This window comes from Phasianus colchicus, chromosome 34 (assembly GCF_987193195.1).
Source record: "Phasianus colchicus chromosome 34, bPhaCol1.hap1.1, whole genome shotgun sequence".
NCBI lineage: Eukaryota > Metazoa > Chordata > Aves > Galliformes > Phasianidae > Phasianus > Phasianus colchicus.
Genome location: NC_143469.1, coordinates 3178316 through 3195032, shown reverse-complemented (window position 1 = coordinate 3195032; position 16717 = coordinate 3178316). Strand labels below are relative to the sequence as shown.

The 16717-nt window shown below is 63.2% G+C and overlaps 2 protein-coding genes across 3 annotated transcripts; one reads left to right on the top strand and one right to left on the bottom strand.

The window, feature by feature from the left end:
• Nucleotides 1–3: 3 nt before the first annotated feature.
• Nucleotides 4–9483, bottom strand: TRMT1 (tRNA methyltransferase 1). Of its 2 annotated transcripts, XM_090128771.1 has the most exons (17): nt 9380–9483; nt 9019–9259; nt 8223–8278; nt 8046–8122; nt 7098–7285; nt 5654–5769; nt 4536–4648; nt 3463–3611; nt 3257–3340; nt 2512–2581; nt 2284–2418; nt 1610–1695; nt 977–1085; nt 821–897; nt 623–742; nt 208–319; nt 4–115 (listed from the first exon to the last, which is right to left on the bottom strand). In XM_090128771.1, exons 1-17 carry the CDS (start codon nt 9399–9401, stop codon nt 35–37), a joined length of 1836 nt encoding a protein of 611 aa, XP_089984897.1. In that variant the 5' UTR covers nt 9402–9483; the 3' UTR covers nt 4–34. The 2 variants fall into 2 exon arrangements, with proteins under 2 accessions (XP_089984897.1, XP_089984898.1); XM_090128772.1 differs by lacking the exons at nt 4–115; nt 208–319 and having other exon boundaries at nt 638–769; nt 807–897.
• Nucleotides 9484–9548: 65 nt separating this feature from the next.
• NACC1 (nucleus accumbens associated 1) lies at nt 9549–16234 on the top strand. Its single transcript, XM_090128616.1, has 4 exons — nt 9549–9735; nt 10969–11850; nt 13256–13432; nt 14947–16234. The coding sequence occupies exons 2-4, from the start codon at nt 10989–10991 to the stop codon at nt 15222–15224; spliced, it is 1317 nt and encodes a 438-aa protein (XP_089984742.1). The 5' UTR covers nt 9549–9735; nt 10969–10988; the 3' UTR covers nt 15225–16234.
• The last annotated feature ends 483 nt before the right edge of the window (nt 16235–16717 follow it).

Sequence of the window (16717 nt, the reverse complement as noted above, 5' to 3'; positions counted from 1 at the left end):
AAACCACAATGAAACCTCAAAGCTTCAACTTCATTTAATTGGAGGGGGGGCAGGGCTGGGGGGGCTCCTCCTCGTCGTGAGAATAACGGCACTGAGACCCCAATGGGCAGCAGCCCTATAATGGGGGGGGGCAGAATGGTCAGTGGAGGGGGGGGGTTAAACGACCTCCCCCCCCATCATGGTGCCCCCCCCCCACCCCATATTTACCTCTTTGAAGCGTTTGCATTTGAACTGTTTCAGATCCCCCCCCTCTTTTTGCTGCTTCCTTTTGTTCTGCAGCCGCTGCCGCTTTTCCTGCAGGGAGGGGGAAATCCCACCGCTGGGGGGGGGGGGGGGGGGCATGGGGTCAGAGCAGCGCCTCCCTCCCTTCTCCATCAATATGGCCCTACAGGGCTCCATAACCCCCCCCCCGTCACCCTCCCCATTATCACGCCCCCCCCAATAGCAGACCCCAGCCCCACCATCTCATCCCCACCCTAATGGACCCCCCCCCCCATCTTCCCCCTCCCTTGCCCCCCCCATCTTCCCCCTTCCTTTGCCCCCCCCATCTTCCCCCCCATCTTCCCCCTCCCTTGCCCCCGCCCCCCCCATCTCAGCCCCCTCCCCAATCCCCCCCCCTCACCCCACTTTGGCCCGTGCTTTGGGACCCCAAAACGCTTCGGGGTTTTCGGGGAAGCGCTTCAGGCCGCGCCTCCTGGAATTGGGGTTGGCGTCGGGGCGGACCTCAAAAGATGCCTTCACCCTATGGGATTTGGGGGGTCATTTTAGGGTGTGGGGGGGCACCAGGACCCCCCCACACCCCATAGATGTGGGGCCATACGTGGGTTCTGTGGCCAGGATCCGTGCGGCCGCACTGCCGTCTGTGAGGCGTTCGGGTTTTACGGGGTGCTGCTGTACCTTTAAGAGGGGGGTAATGGGGTCGGATGGGGGGTTATGGGGGGGTTTATGGGGTTTTTTGTCCCCACCCCCGCCTTACCCAGCAGCGCATGATGTCCCATAGCACCGATGGGGGGGCGTCCGTCTTCACGGCGTTCCTACAGGCGTGGGACAGGGAGACGCGGTGCCCCGAATGCAGCAGGGCGGACCTATGGGGGGGGAGCGACCCCAAAAAGTGACATGGACCCCATGGGGGGGATGTGAGCCCCATAAGGGGGGTGTGGGACCCATAGGGGGGATGTTGGCCCCATAGGGGAGGCATGGGCCCTATAGGGGTTGTGTGGGTCCCATAAGAGGGATGGGGACCCTATAGGGGGATGGGGACCCCATAGGGGGATGTGGGCCCCATAAAGGGTTGCAGACACCCCCAAAATGGGCCACTGTGAGGCACAAGAGGGGATGAAGGGGACTGGGGTATTTTGGGGTCCCCCATTGGGAAGGGGGGGGGCTTTGGGGTCGCCCATTGCCCTGGGAGGGGTTTGGGGGTCCTTCATGGTGGGGGTGGTTGGGGGGGCACTGGGGTCACCCAATTATACTGGGCCATTTTTGGGGTCTCCCATCGCAATGGGGGGGTTATTTAGGGTCCTCTCTCCTATGGGGGGTTTATGGGGTCCCCCATGGCAATGGAGGGGTTATTTGGGGTCCTCTCTCCTATGGGGGGTCGCGGCCCCACCTGAGCTGCAGCAGGGACGGCGTGTTGCAGCGCAGGGTGCTGCTGAGCCCATCCAACGTGTAATAAAGGGGGACGTCGGGGAGCTCCTGGACCCATAAAAGTTTGGGGTGAGCAGAGAGTGGGGCCCCCCACCCACACCCCCGTCCCCACTGACCCCAATATCCCCATTAGCCCCACGTCCCCACTGCACCCCATTGCCCCCAATGTCCCCAGTGTTACCACTGACCCCAATGTCCCCATTGTCTCCATTTACCCCATTGCCCCCCACCCAAAACCCCATTCCCCCCTTTGCCCCCAATGTCCCCATATCCCCTATTCCCCCCCTTGCCCCTATTGCCCCCATCACCCCCACTGTCCCCACTGACCCCAATGCCCCCATTACCCCCTATTGTCCCCCACCCAAATCCCCATTGCCCCCCACTGCCCCCATTAACCCTGTTACCCCCATGTCCCCATTGCTCCCCCCCATGTCCCCATTGCCCCCCATTACTCCCACTGCCCCCCATTAACCCCATTACCCCCATATCCCCATTGCCCCCCATTACTCCCACTGCCCCCCATTAACCCCAACGTCCCCATTTCCCCCATTAACCCAATTAACCCCAACGTCCCCATTCCCCCCATTCATCCCATTAACCCCACTGCCCCTATCCCCCCCTATTTCCCCCCCCCACCTCTGTGATCACACTCAGGACCCCCATCATCCTCCCCTCAGTCCGGAACCTTCCTGGGCTCCTCTCCAAGGCCTCCAGCAGCCGCCCCACAAACGGGACGTCGTGCAGCGGGTCGGCCCATATGGGGCCGCCGATCTGTGGGGTGGGAGAGGATGGATGGGTTGTGGGGGGCACCCGAGAAGTGTGTGTGTGTGGGGGGGGGGGAGATGAGGAGGGTGGGACCCCCACCTGGTGCCGTTGTTGGCAGAACTCACACGTGGGGCCCACGGGAGGCCCCATGGCTACCCCATATTTGAACCTAAAAGCGGGGGGCAGAGGAGTGAGCGGCACCACAGACCCCATAGGAACATCCTGAGCCCCCCCCCAACCTCACACACCACCCTCAGCCCCACAGAACCCCCACAGAACCTTCTCAGCCCCATAGAACACCCCCCCAGCCCCACAGAACCCCCCCAGCCCCATAAGACCCTTTCCCATTGGAGGGGTGGCTCTGTCCCACATGACGACCCCAGCCCCATAGAACTCCCCCAGGTCCCCAGCCCCACATACCTCTCCCCACGTGGCACTGGCTCTGCCCCTTGTGACCCCTCAGCCCCATAAGACCCCCCCCAGCCCCACATACCCCCCAGCCCCATAAGACCCCCCCCAGCCTCATAAGACCCCCATCAGCCCCACAAGCCCCCCCCCAGCCCCACATACTCTCTCAGCTCCATAACATCCCCCCTCAGCCCCACATACCCTCTCAGCCCCATAAAACCCACCTCAGCCCCACATACCCTCCTTAGCCCCACAAGACCCCCCCCCAGCCCCACATACCCCCCTTAGCCCCACAAGCCCCCCCAGCCCCACAAGCCCCCCAGCCCCATAAGACCCCCCCCCCAGCCCCACATACCCCCCCAGCCCCACAAGACTCCCCCCCCAGCCCCATAACACCCCCCCCAGCCCCACAAGACCCCCCCCCAGCCCCACATACCCCCCCCCATGCGGGGTCGCTCTCCCCATCCGCTGCAGGTGATGCGTCCCACATCCCACGCAATGAAACACCAACGCCTGTTTGCTATGGGGGGGGGGGGGGGGGATGAGAAACACAACAAAAACCCCACATATAGCACACCTATGGGGCACGGGGCGGGGGGGCGGGGGGGGTCAGCACCCCATAAAACCCCTTCCCTCCCCAACCTGGCTGCTGCCTTGGCTTTCAGCTGCCCCACGAAGACGCGGACGAAGACGCGGACGTAGAAATCAGCGCTGATGGACAGCAGGGGGAGGATGGAGCGGCGGTGGCAGCTGGCACGGAGCTGAATGCAGTGCAGGACGATGCGGAGAGCCTGGGGGGGGGCACAAATTGGGGAGGGGGGGGGCGGCACAAAGTGTGTGTTGGGGAGGGGGGGGGGTCTCATAAAGCCAGCCCTAATTCAGCCCCAGTATCTGCCGATGGCTCCCATCGCTTTGGGTTGGGGGTGAGGGGGTCAGGTGGGGTCCTGCAGAGGACATGGGGGGGTTCTATTGCTATGGGGGGGCACAACTTGGGGGGGGGCATAACATGGGGGGGGGGGCACGACATGGGGGGAGCACGACATGGGGGGGGGGGGTCCCATAAACCCACCCCCAATTCCAATTCAGCCCCAGCATCTGCCAATGGCTCCCACTGCTGTGGGTCGGGGGTGGGGGGGTCAGGTGGGGTCCTGGGGGGGTCCTGTTGTTATGGGGGGGGCACAACTTGGGGGGGGCCAACAACTTGGGAGGGGCACAACATGGGAGGGGGGGGTGTCATAAACCCACTCCTTCAGCCCCAGCATCTGCCGATGGCTCTCATTGCTGTGGGTCGGGGGTGGGGGGGTCAGGTGGGGTCCTGGGGGCTCCTGTTCCTATGGGGGGGGGCAGAACTTGGGGGGGGGCCACGAAAAGGGAAGGGGGGGTCTCATAAACCCATCCCCAATTCAGCCCCAGCATCTGCCAATGGCTCCCATTGCTGTGGGTTTGGGGGGGGGTTCAGGTGGAATGGGAGGGGGGAGGTCCTGGGGGGGGGGTTCGTTTCCTTGGGGGGGGGAGACAGCACAAAATGGGGAGGGGGGGGTCCCACAAACCCACCCCCACCCCATTTCCCCCCCTCCCCCAGGCCTATAGCATAAATCAATGGGATTCATTGGCACAACGCTTTTGGGGGGGGGTTAGGAAATATATGGGATTCTGTGCCCTATTCTGTGCCCACCCCCCCAAATTTTGTGCCCCCCCCCCCCCCCCCAACTCACCATCTCGTGGCAGAACCCCCCCTTGATGGACACAGCCCCATATTTCCCATAGCAGGCCTCAGGGCTGTTCCCCGCCAGCACGGCTGTGTCAGTGCAGGTCACACACAGCAGCCCTATGGAGGGGGGGGGACATCCCATAATAACCCCCCCCCCCCCCCAAAATAACCACCCGCACAACGCCTCCCTATAATACCCCCCCAATCCCAGAGAAACATCCCATAATACCCCCCCACAACACTCCCCTATTGGAGTCCCTATAGCTCTATGCCCCCCCCACATAGGGCTCACAATCCCACTGTGCCCCCCCCCCGACTTTTAAACCCCCCCCCAACCGTAACACCCCCCCATTACCCCCCCCACACCATAACCCCACCCATTATACAACCCCCCCCCCCAAAAAAAACCCCATCCCATATTAATACCCCCCCCATAACTCCTCCATTATAACCCCCTCCCCAAAAAATAACCCCCCCCCCCCATAACACTCCCCTATGGGGTCCCTCTGGTCTGTCCCCCCCCCATATTGGGGTCCTACCTTTCCCGTGCCCCCCCCCATAACTTCCCCAAAAGAAACATCCCATAATACCCCCCCCATTTTAACCCCCCCCCCCATAATACCTCCCTATGCATCCCTATGGCTCCGTGCCCCCCCATTATGGGGTCCCACCCTCCCTGTGCCCCCCCCCAATAATACCCCACCATTGGATTTCTATGGCTCTATGCCCCCCCCCCCATTATGGGGTCCCACCCTCACTGTTCCCCCCCCCCCATTTTTAACCCCCCCCTCATAGCAACACCTCATAATAAGCCCCCTTTACAACACCCCCCCATAACGCCCCCCTATGGGGTCCCTATGGCTCTGTACCCCCCCACTATGGGGTCCCACCCTCCCTGTGCCCCCCCCCCATTTATTAACCCCCCCCTCATGACCCCCCCCAAAGGAACATCCCATAATAACCCCCCATTACAACACCCCCCATAACACCCCCCTATGGGGTCCCTATGGCTCTGTACCCCCCCACTATGGGGTCCCACCCTCCCTGTGCCCCCCCCCCACTTATTAACCCCCCCCTCATGACCCCCCCCCAAAGGAACATCCCATAATAACCCCCCCTCACCCCCGTCGCTCAGCGCCTGCACGGCCGCATCCAGGAACGGCGCCGGGCTCCCATAAGGATCCAAATCGATGGCGTCAAACAGCGACCGCTGGGCGGCGCTGCGGTACAGCAGGAGGCTGGGGGGGGGGGGTTAAAATGGGGGGGGGGCACAGTGGGATTGGGACCCCATAATGGGGGGGGCACGGAGACATAGGGACCCCATTGGGGGGGTATTTGGGGGGGGGGCACAGTGGGATTGGGTCCCCTATGGGGGGGGCAGAGTCAGAGACCCCATTGGGGGGGGGATTATGGGGGGGATTTAAAATGGGGGGGGCACAGGGAGGGTGGGACCCCTTGAGGGGGGGGGGGCACGGGGACATAGGGACCCCATTGGGGGGATATTTGGGGGTGCACAGTGGGATTGGGACCCCATAATGGGGGGGGCACAGAAACAGAGACCCCATTGGGGGGTATTATGGGGGGGGGATTTAAAATTGGGGGGGGGGGCACAGGGAGGTGGGACCCCTTGATGGGGGGGCACGGAGACATAGGGACCCCATTGGGGGGGTATTTGGGGGGGGGGCACAGTGGGATTGGGTCCCCTATGGGGGGGGCAGAGTCAGAGACCCCATTGAGGGGGGATTATGGAGGGGGATTTAAAATAGGGGGGGGCACAGGGAGGTGGGACCCCTTGATGGGGGGGGCACGGAGCCATAGGGACCTCAATGGGGGTGCTGTGGGGGGGGGGGGCACAGTGGGATTGGGACCCCATAATGGGGGGGGCACAGAGCCATAGGGGGACCCATAGGAGAATATTTGGGGGGGGGGGGGTGTTTCAAAATGGGGGGGGGAACAGTGGGATTTGGATCCCGATGGGGGGGGCACAGAGCCATAGAGACCCCACTGGGGGGGGAATTATGGGGGGGGATTTAAAATGGGGGGGGGGGCACAGGGAGGTGGGACCCCTTAATTGGGAAGGGGGGGGGGGGGGGGCACAGAGCCATAGGGACCCCAATAGGGAAGCATTATGGTGGGGGGTTTGAAATGGGGGGGGGATGAATTATGGGAGGGGGGGAGTATTATTATGGGATGCCTCACTGGGGGGGGCTTATTATGGGATGTTCTTTGGGGGCGTATTGTTATAGGCTATTCCCTTGGGGGGAGGTATTATGGGATGTCTGTTGGGAGGAGGGGGGGGGATTATTATGGGCTGTCTCTTTGGGGGTGTATTACTATGGGATGTCCTTTTTGGGGTGCAGTATTATGGGATGTCTTTTGGGTGGTGGGGGGGAGGGCTATTATGGGCTGTTCCTCTGGGGGGGGGGGGGGTTATTATGGGTTGTCCCTTTGGGGGTGCACTACCATGGGATGTTTTTTGTGGGTGGGGTGCGTTATTACCGGCTGTCCTTTCGGGGATGGGGGTTATTATGGGCTGTCTCTTTTTGGGGGGGGGGGGGGGTCTCACCTGGCGTCCTCCTGGTTCGGCTCCACGGCCCCCCCCGCCCCGTTGCGGCCCACGCTGCGCTGCAGGATCTCAATGGCGCGGGGGCTGCAATCGTTGGCCACCACCGAATCCAAGCCCGGAACCTCCAGCGCAAAACGCAGCGAGCGCAGCCCTGAGGCAGCCAGAGCTTCCAGGACACGGAGCCCACCCTAAGGGGGGGGGCACAGAAAGCGGGGGGGGGGGGGCACAGAAAGTGAGGGGGGGCAGTGAGACACGGAGCCACGCTGGTCTGTTTCCTAGGGGTTGTAATATGGGGGGGAGGTGGGGGGTGGGAGACACAGTGGGGGGAGAGGGGGGCACAAATTGATGGGGAAACCAATGGGGGGTATTGAGGGGGGGGGCACGGATCAATGGGGAACTCAATCGGGGGGGGGGTGCGCAAATCAATGGGGAAATCAATGAGGGGGGGGGCACAAATCCATAGGGAAACCAATGGGGGGCATTGAGTGGGGGCACAGATCAATGGGGGAAGCAATGGGGGGGAGATGCACAAATCAATGGGGAAAGCAATGGGGGGGGGCACAAATCAATGGGGGAAGCAATGGAGGGGGGGGGGCACAAATCAATGGGGAAAATGGGGGGCTTTGTGGGGGGGCACAGATCAATGGGGAAAGCAATGGGGGGTTGCAAAAATCAATGGGGAAATCAACTGGGGGGGAGAGGGAGCACAAATCAATGGGGAAAACAATGGGGGGCTTTGTGGGGGGGGGCACAGATCAATGGGGAAAGCAATGGGGGGCTTTTGGGGGTCACAGACCCAATGATTGGACCCCTCCCCCCATACAATAGGAGCACAATATTGATATTGTGAGAGTGGGGGGGGACACACATATGGGTGTGTGGCAATAAGGGTGAGGTGGGGGGGTCCCAGCTGTGATTTTTGGGGTGCCCCCCCCCCCCCCAGCTCACCTCACAGCGCTGCCCCGGCACCGCCAGTCGCACCGCAGTGTCTCCTGAAGGGGGGGGGTCCTCCCCGGGTAGAAGCACTGCACAACATTGAGGGGGGGGGGGTTGGGTTATACCCCACAAATTGCCCCCCCCCCCCCCCAACAAATGGGGTATGGACCCCCCCACCACCCCCAGTACCATGAATGCCTTTGGGCTGCAGCTGCATGCGGGCGAATTCTGTCAGAACAGCACAGCTGTGGGGGGGGGATGGGGGTTACAGGGGGGGGCGGGTCTGGGACACCCCCAGGACACCCCCCCCCCCCAAGGTAACCCCAAAGAGCCCTGCGACCCTTCAGAGCCACCCATGGGACCCCACAGGACCCCCTTACAACCCCTATAAACCCCATGGGACCACCTGTAATCCCTAAGCGACCCCCCCAAGAGCCCATAGGACACCATATAATCCCCTAGGACCCCCCCAGGACCCCCCATATCCCCTATAGGACCCCCCCAAGAGCCCATAGGACATCATGTAACCCCACGGGACCCCCCCAGGACCCCCCCTCTTCCCTGCGTAACCCTACAGAACCCACAGGACACCATATAACCCCCCAGGACCCCCCCAGGACCCCCCATATCCCCCATAGGACCCCTCAGGAGCCCATAGGACACCATATAACTCCCCAAGACCACCCCAGGACCCTCCATATCCCCCATTGAGCCCCCCAGGAGCCAATAGGACACCATATAACCCCCCAAGTCCCCCCATAGGACCCCCCAGGAGCCCATAGGACACCATATAACCTCCCAGGACCCCCCATTATCCCCCATAGAACGCCATATAACCCCCCAAGTCCCCCCCCAAGACCCCCCATATCCCCCATAGGACACTATATGACCCCCCAGGACACCCCCAGGACCACCCATCACCCCCATAGGACCCCCCAGGAGCCCACAGGACACCACATAACCCCCCAGGTCCCCCCCCCCTCACGTGAGGTCGCGGTTGAACTCCTGCACGGGGTTATAAAACACTTCGTTGCCGCTCGGGAAGGCCACGGTGGCGCGGCCCTCCGTGATCAGCACCTCCCCGGGCCCGGGGGGGTCCTCAGCTACTGCCGGGGGGGTCTCCGCAGCCGGGGGGGGTCCGGGGGTCGCGGAGCCATTGGGAGATCCTCCATCCATGGCGGGGGGGCGCGCCGAGAAGGCCCTACACAGCGATCTGAAGGGGAAAACTACACCGGGGGGGGGTTAAACCGATTTTTTTTTTTTTGAGGGGGTGCAACACGTGGTGCGCCTGCAGCCCCACCCCCCAGCGGCCACGCCCCATTCAGGCCCCGCCCACTCCGCCTCACCCGCCCGCACCGCGCAGCGCATCCTCCGCGCCGAAACCCCCTCACGCGGGCGCCGCCATCTTGGCGGAAGTCACGTGGGGCGAACGCAGACGGCGGCCGGCGAGGAACAAAAAACCCCGCGCCCTCCCCTTCTTCCCTCAAAACCTCCCGCCTCGAGTTGGTGTCTGGGAGGCGGCGCTCGGTTTACTCGTCGCTCGGCTCGCGCTGCCTGCCGCGCATGCGTGTCGCGCACCGCCGGTGCCGCTCGGCGCTCGATTAGCCTCGCCTGGCGCACAATGAATGGCCGCTGAGCGCCGCGGGGACGGGGACGGGCGGCGGCGGCTGCGGGAGCGGCGCTGTGACCGCGGGGGGCACCGGTAAGGGAGGGGCTGAGCCCCCCCAAACCCCCTCCCCAGGGCCGGCTGTGCCCTCCCCCACAACCTCGGGCCTGGTCCCCCCCCTGAGGCCTAGCCGCCCCCCCGAGGCCTTTACCCCCCCCCCCCCCGTAGGCCCTGCCCTCCCCCCAGCCCCCCCGCCCTCCCACACCGCGGGTCTCGCCCCCCCCCTTTTCCCTCCCCCTCCTCCCCTTATTGCCCCTCCCGTACGGATTCGGGGCCCCCTCCCCCCCATTATGGGCCCCCCTCGTCATGAGGTCCCCCTCCTCCCCCCCCCCACAACAGGGGATGCCCCCAAAGGGTCTCCCTTTTAGGGTGGGTTTCGCATAATTGGGTTCCCCCCGCCCCATACGGCTGCCTCAAAAGTGGGGACTCTTCTGATCCCCTCCCCCACCGTGGGGTCCCCCCCCAATTCCATGTCCCCATCCCCGCATCCTGTATCTGTGTCCCCTCTTCTCCCTCCACATGTCTGGGTCTGTCCCTCTTCCCATATTCTATATCTGTGCCCCCAGTGTCCCTCTCTATTCACCCCATATCCCTGGGTCTTTCCCTACCCCCACACCCCGTGTGTGTGCATCCCTAATGTCTCCTTCCCCCACCCCCCCCCCCATACTTCTGGCTTTGTCTCCACCACTTCACCCCATATCTGTGTCCCCGTTGTCCTCTCTCCTCCCCCCATATCTCTGGGTTTGTCCCCTTGTCTATGTCCTATATCTGTGCCCCCAATGTTCCTTTTTCTGTCTCCGTATTTCTGGGTCTATCCCCATTTCTAAACCCCATATCTGCCTCCCCATTATCCCCTCTGTTCCCCCCATATCTTTGGGTCTGTCCCCATCCCTACACCCCATATTCGCATCCCCATTATCCTCCCTATTTACTCCCATGTATTTGGGTCTGTCCCTGTTTCTGTATCCTTTATCTGTGCCCCCAGTGTCCCCTCTGCTCCCTCCATATCTCTGGCTCTGTCCCTTTCTATATATCCTTTATCTGTGCCCCCAGTGTCCCCTCTCCTCCCCCCATATCTCTGGCTCTGTCCCCATTTCCATACCCCATATCTGCATCTCCAATGTGTCCTTTCCTACCCCACCCCCCGTATCTCTGTCCCCATTACCCCCTCTACTCCTCACATTCCCTCTCTCTGTGCCCCACATCCACACCCCCAACCCCCCCCGCCACCCCCCAACCCCCCTCCTAACATCTCCCCACCCTCCTCAGGCCCCCCCTCGCCCCCCGCCATGGCTCAGACGTTGCAGATGGAGATCCCCAACTTCGGCAACAGCATCCTGGAGTGCCTCAACGAGCAGCGGCTGCAGGGCTTGTACTGCGACGTCTCGGTGGTGGTGAAGGGTCACGCCTTCAAAGCCCACCGTGCCGTTTTGGCTGCCAGCAGCTCCTATTTCCGGGACCTTTTCAACAGCAGCAAAAGCTCGGTGGTGGAACTGCCTGCCGCCGTTCAGCCCCAATCCTTCCAGCAGATCCTCAGCTTCTGTTACACCGGGAGGCTCAGCATGAACGTGGGCGATCAGTTCCTGCTGATGTACACCGCGGGCTTCCTGCAGATCCAGGAGATCATGGAGAAGGGGACCGAGTTCTTCCTGAAGGTCAGCTCACCCAGCTGCGACTCGCAGGGGTTGCACGGGGAGGAAGCACCGTCCTCAGAGCCGCAGAGCCCCGTAGCTCAGACCTCCTCGTGGTCCTCCGGCGGGGCGGCCGCCGCTCTGCCGTTGGTATCGAGGGTGAAAACGGAGCAGGGAGAACCCGACGGGGTGCAGTGCACCATTGTGGTCAAACGGCTGTGGGACGGCGGCTCCAAGGACGGGGGGAACGGCAGCAGGAAGATGGCCAAGTTCTCCACCCCGAAAAGCGGGAGGCAGCAGCAGCAGCAGCAGCAGCAGCAGGGAGCAGGGATGGCAGCCAGCACTGCAGACCAAACCAGCCCTGGTGGAACCTCCAGCGCCTACACCAGCGACAGCCCCGGATCCTTCCACAACGAGGAGGATGAGGAGGAGGACGGAGGGGAGGAAGGCTCGGATGAGCAGTACCGCCAGATCTGCAATATGTACGCCATGTACAGCATGATGAACGTGGGGCAGGCAGGTGAGGCCCCGCCCACCTGGGGGCGTGGTTACGGGATCCACGCCCTTTGGGTGGGGTCAAGATAAAGCACCGCCCACTTTGTGTCTGGGACGGGTCCGTTGGCTGTGTGACCACGCCCATTGGGAGGGGCCAAACCAAAGCCCCACCCACTGAGCGTCATCAGAGAGATCCCATTGGCTGTAGGTGGCCACGTCCGCTGGGTGGGGCTAAAACAAGCCCCACCCACTGGGTGTTGTCACTGAGGCCATTGGCTGGGTGGAGCCAACCCAGAAGCTCTACCCATTGGGTGGGGTCTATCTAAAGCTCCGCCCACTTGGTGGTGTTGAAGGGGGGTCTGTTGGCTGCGTGGCCACGCCCATTGGGAGGGGCCAACCTGAAGCTTCACCCACTGGATGTCCTCATGGGGGCCCTATTGGCTGTGGGTGGCCATGCCCACTGGGTGGGGCTAAAAGCAGGAAGCTCCACCCACTGAATGTCATCAATGGAGCCCATTGGCTGGTGTGGGGCCAACCCGGAAGCCCCGCCCACTGTGTGTGGAGCACCCAATGGATGTGTGCGGCCACGCCCACTGGGTGGAGCCGAACTTCCAAAGCTCCGCCCACTGGGTGGGGCTAACCCCCAAGCCCCGCCCACTAAGTGTCATCTAGGGTTGTTCCAATTGGCTGTAATTAGCCACGCCCATGGGGTGGGACCTGGGTAAAGCTCCGCCCTCTGCGTGTCAGCCATGGGACTGTTGGCAGTTGGGGGCGGGTCAAGTGAAGGCCACGCCCACCGCGTGTGATTGGTGGGGTGTGTCCACTGGGCGTGGTCACTGTGAGGCTCCGCCCAGTGGGCGTGGTCAATGGGGGGCAGCGGGGTCATAGTGGGGCTGTGGGCAATTGGGGTCTTTGGGGGGGGGGCAGTGGGGTTTCATCTGGGTGTGGCTTTGTGGGCGTGGCCTGACAAAGCCCCTCCTCCATGTGGGCGTGGCCTGGCGAAGCCCCTCCCCCATGGTGTGAATATGGGGCTGTGACCATCGCTGTCTGTCCTTCACGTTCCCCATTCTAACACATCTTCTGTCCCCCCCTCTTCTGTTCCATGCCCCTATCACGGGACCCCCATCCCCCCCGCACCCCTCCCCCCATGCCTCCCTCCTGTCCTCCCCATCCCCCCCATCCCCTTCGTCCTACTCCCCATCCCTCCCAATCTCCTCCCTACATCCCTTTCTGTCCCCCCCATCCCCTCCATCCTCCCCCCACGTCCCCCCCCACCATCCCCTCCCATCCCTTCCTGTTCCCCACTCCCCATCCCTCCTCTCTGTCCCCCCCATTTCCCCCCTGACCCCTTCTGTCCCCCTCCCATCCCCTCCTGTCCCTCCCCATCTCCCCCTATGTCCCCCCCCCCCCGCCCCCCCTGCCCCCCATAGGCACTGATAAGGTGGAGGCCCTCCCCGATCAGCCCCCCCCGGAGTCTCGCAGCCGCCTTCGGGTCCGCCAGGATTTGGCCTCACTGCCTGCAGAGCTCATCAACCAAATTGGGAACCGCTGCCACCCCAAACTGTACGACGAGGGGGATCCGGCCGAGAAACTGGAATTGGTCATCGGTACGGGGGGGTTGGGGGGGGGGCTGGGAAGGGCTTATGGGGTGTGGGGTTGGGAGGAGGGAGTGTGTGGGGCTGTGGGGTGTGGGGTATGGGGGTGGAAGGGGGGTGAGGGGGGTGTGGAAGAGGTTATGGGGTGTAGGGTTGGGAGGAGGGAGTGTGTGGGGGTGTGGGGTATGGGGGTGGAAGGGGGGTGGGGGGGTTGGAGGAGGGTGTGGGGGTGGGAGGGTGTTATGGGGTGGGGATGTGGGACTGGGAGGGAGGATGTGGAAGTGGGAGGGGGTGGGGGCTGCGTTAGGATGTGATGTGGGGACAGAGATGTGGGATGGGGATGGGGGGGTGGGGGTGAGAATAGGATGGGGGGATGTGGGTCAGAATGGGACGGGGGGGTGGAGGTGGGGAGAAAAAGGGGGACAGTTGGAGGGGGGACATCGACCCCACCCCCACCTCATCTGCCCCACTCCATTCCCCCCCCCCAATCTACCCCCCTCACCTCATCTACCTCCCGCATCTGCCCCCCACCCCCTCCTGTCTGTCCCCCCCATCTGTCCCTTCCTCATCTGCCCTCCCCACCCCACCACACCTCATCTACCCCCCCCAATTCCATTCCCCCTCCAATCTGCACCCCCCCAACACCCCATCTCCCCCCCCTTACCCCACCTGCTCCCTCATCTGCTCCTCACACCCCATCTACCCCCATCCACCCCAACCTGCATCCCCCAAAAAATACCCCCCATCTGCCCCCCCCACTCCATCTACCCCATCCACCCCAACCTGCCTCCTCAAATCTGCCCCCCCCACATCTGACCCCCCCCCCAATCTGCCCCCCCCAACCCCATCTGCCCTTTCCTCACCCCATCTGCTCTCCCTCTCTTTCCATCTACCCCATCCAACCCAACATGCCCCCCCCAAAATCTGCCCCCCCCCCCCACACCCTCCCTACCCCATCTACCCCAAAAAGAGGTGAGTGTGGGTAAGAACTGAGACTTGAGAAGACCCCAGAAGTGCACAGCATGGATTTCCCCCCCCCCTCCTCGTGACCCCCATCTATTTTCCCATCTCCTCCCACCCCATCTCCCCCCTCCTTTCCCCGACCCCCCCCAACTCCTTTTTATTTTCCCATTTCCCCCCTCCCTCTTTGTGCCCCCTCCATTTCCCAATCATATTCCACCCTTCTTCCTTGTAACCCCCCCCCACCATTTTCTCATCCAATCCTCCCTCCTTGTGAGCCCCCTCTCTTTTCCCACCCTCCCCCTCCTTGTGACCTCCCCTCTCTTTTCCCACCCCCCTTCCCCCTTGTGACACCCCCCCTTTTCCCACCCCCCTCCCTCCTTGTGACCCCCCCCTCTCTTTCCCCACCCCCCCTCCCTCCTTGTGACCCCCCCTCTCTTTCCCCACCCCCCCTCCCTCCTTATGACGCCCCCCCATTACCCCATCCCTCCCTCCCTCCTTGTGACCCCCCCCTTTATTTCTCACGCCCCTCCTCACCTCGTGACCCCCCCCTCTACTCTCCCCCCCCCCAGTTTACTGCCAGAACTTTGCCCCCAACTTCAAGGAGAGCGAGATGAACGCCATAGCAGCCGACATGTGCACCAACGCCCGCCGCGTGGTCCGCAAGAGCTGGATGCCCAAACTGAAACTGCTGACGGTCGACAACGACGGCCCCCCCTTCCCCCCCTTTATGGGAGACCCCTCCAAAATGGAGGCCGACCTGATGGGGGGGGGTGGGGAACCCCCCTTCGAACCCGGAACCCATGAAACGGAAGGGGGGGCGCAGGGGGAGGGGTTGCAGTGATGGATCCCAGCCCTAAAAATCAACCTGGTTGGGGTAAGGGGGATCCCTGTGTTGGGGAACCCCCCAATCCCCCCCTCCCCAACCCCCAGTGTTGGGACCTGTAGGGGCGCAGAGGAGCCCAGACTTGAGGGGGGACCCCAAACCTGAATGGGAGCCCCAAACTTGAGGTGGGACCCCAAACCCATGTGGGGACCCCAAACCTGAGTAGGGGCTGCCTTCCATATTGGGACCCTCCTGGGTGTTGGGACTCCCCCCCCCACCTCCACCCCCAATCTTGGGACCCATAGGGGTGCAGAGGACCCCAAACTTGACTGGGGACTCCAAACCTGAGTAGGGGCTGCCTTCCATATTGGGACCCTCCTGGGTATATAGGGACCCCCCCCCTCCGTTACCCCCAGTGTTGGGACCCACAGGGGTGCAGAGGACCCCAAATCAGAGTGGGGACAACAAACCCAAGTGGGGGCTGCTCCCCCTCCCCCCTTTAGGACCCCCTCCCCCCCATATTGGAACCCTCCTGGGTGTAAGGACTCCCCCCCCGCCAGTGTTGAGACCCATAGGGGTGCAGAGGACCCCAAACCCGATTGGGGGTTGCCCCCCCATTGATGTGGAGCCCCCCGATTTGGAGACCCCTCCCCATGTTGGTCCCCATAGGGGCAGTGGACCTCCCCAGCCCCATTGGGGCCCCCCATGCTGGTATAGGGCTTCCCAGTGTTGGGGACTCCCCCCCGGTGTTAGGGGGGACCTATAGTGCCCCCCCTCCCCCCCTGATATAGGGTCCTTTTCCTGTGTTGGGGCCACCCCCAATTTGCCCCCCCCGGGGGCAGATACCCCCCTCACATACACACTGGTTTTGGGGTGTAGGGGTGGGAGGGGGGGGCTGTACCCCCAGGACTATGGGGGGGGGGTCTGGATGCTGCTGGAAAGGGGGGGGAGGTGGGGTCCTGCTCCCCCCCCCTCCCCCACAAATGGGGTCACACATCTCTGGCTCCCCCCACCCCCATTTCCGCATGTGTCCCCCCTGTGTGTTCTTCCCCCCCCCCCCCCAAGAGGGATGAACATTGCCCCCCCCCCCTGCTCCTGGCATCACTGTGGATGCCTGCATGTGTCCCCCCGTCCCCCCCAGGACCCCCTGTTTCCTCCCCATCCCCCCGGGGTCAGAGTCTCTCCCATTGACCGCATATGTGTGTGTAAATCCTCCCCCCCCCCCCCCCCCCAATATCCCCCATCCCAATATCTCTCCCACTGCCCCCCCCCCCCCAGTGTCGTCACCCCCCCCCGTGTGCCCCCATTGTTCCCAATCCCCCCTCCCCCATGGTGGCAGTAATGGGGTTGTGTTCCTCTTCCCCCCCCCTTAAATGGGAGACGGGAGGGGGGGGAGCTCAGTTATTGGGGGGTCACAGTGGGGTCCTATCAGGGATGTAGGGGGGAGGGGGGGGGAAGGAGGGACCCCCCCTCATTAGGGTGTTGAACCCCAAATGGGGAAACTGAGGCAC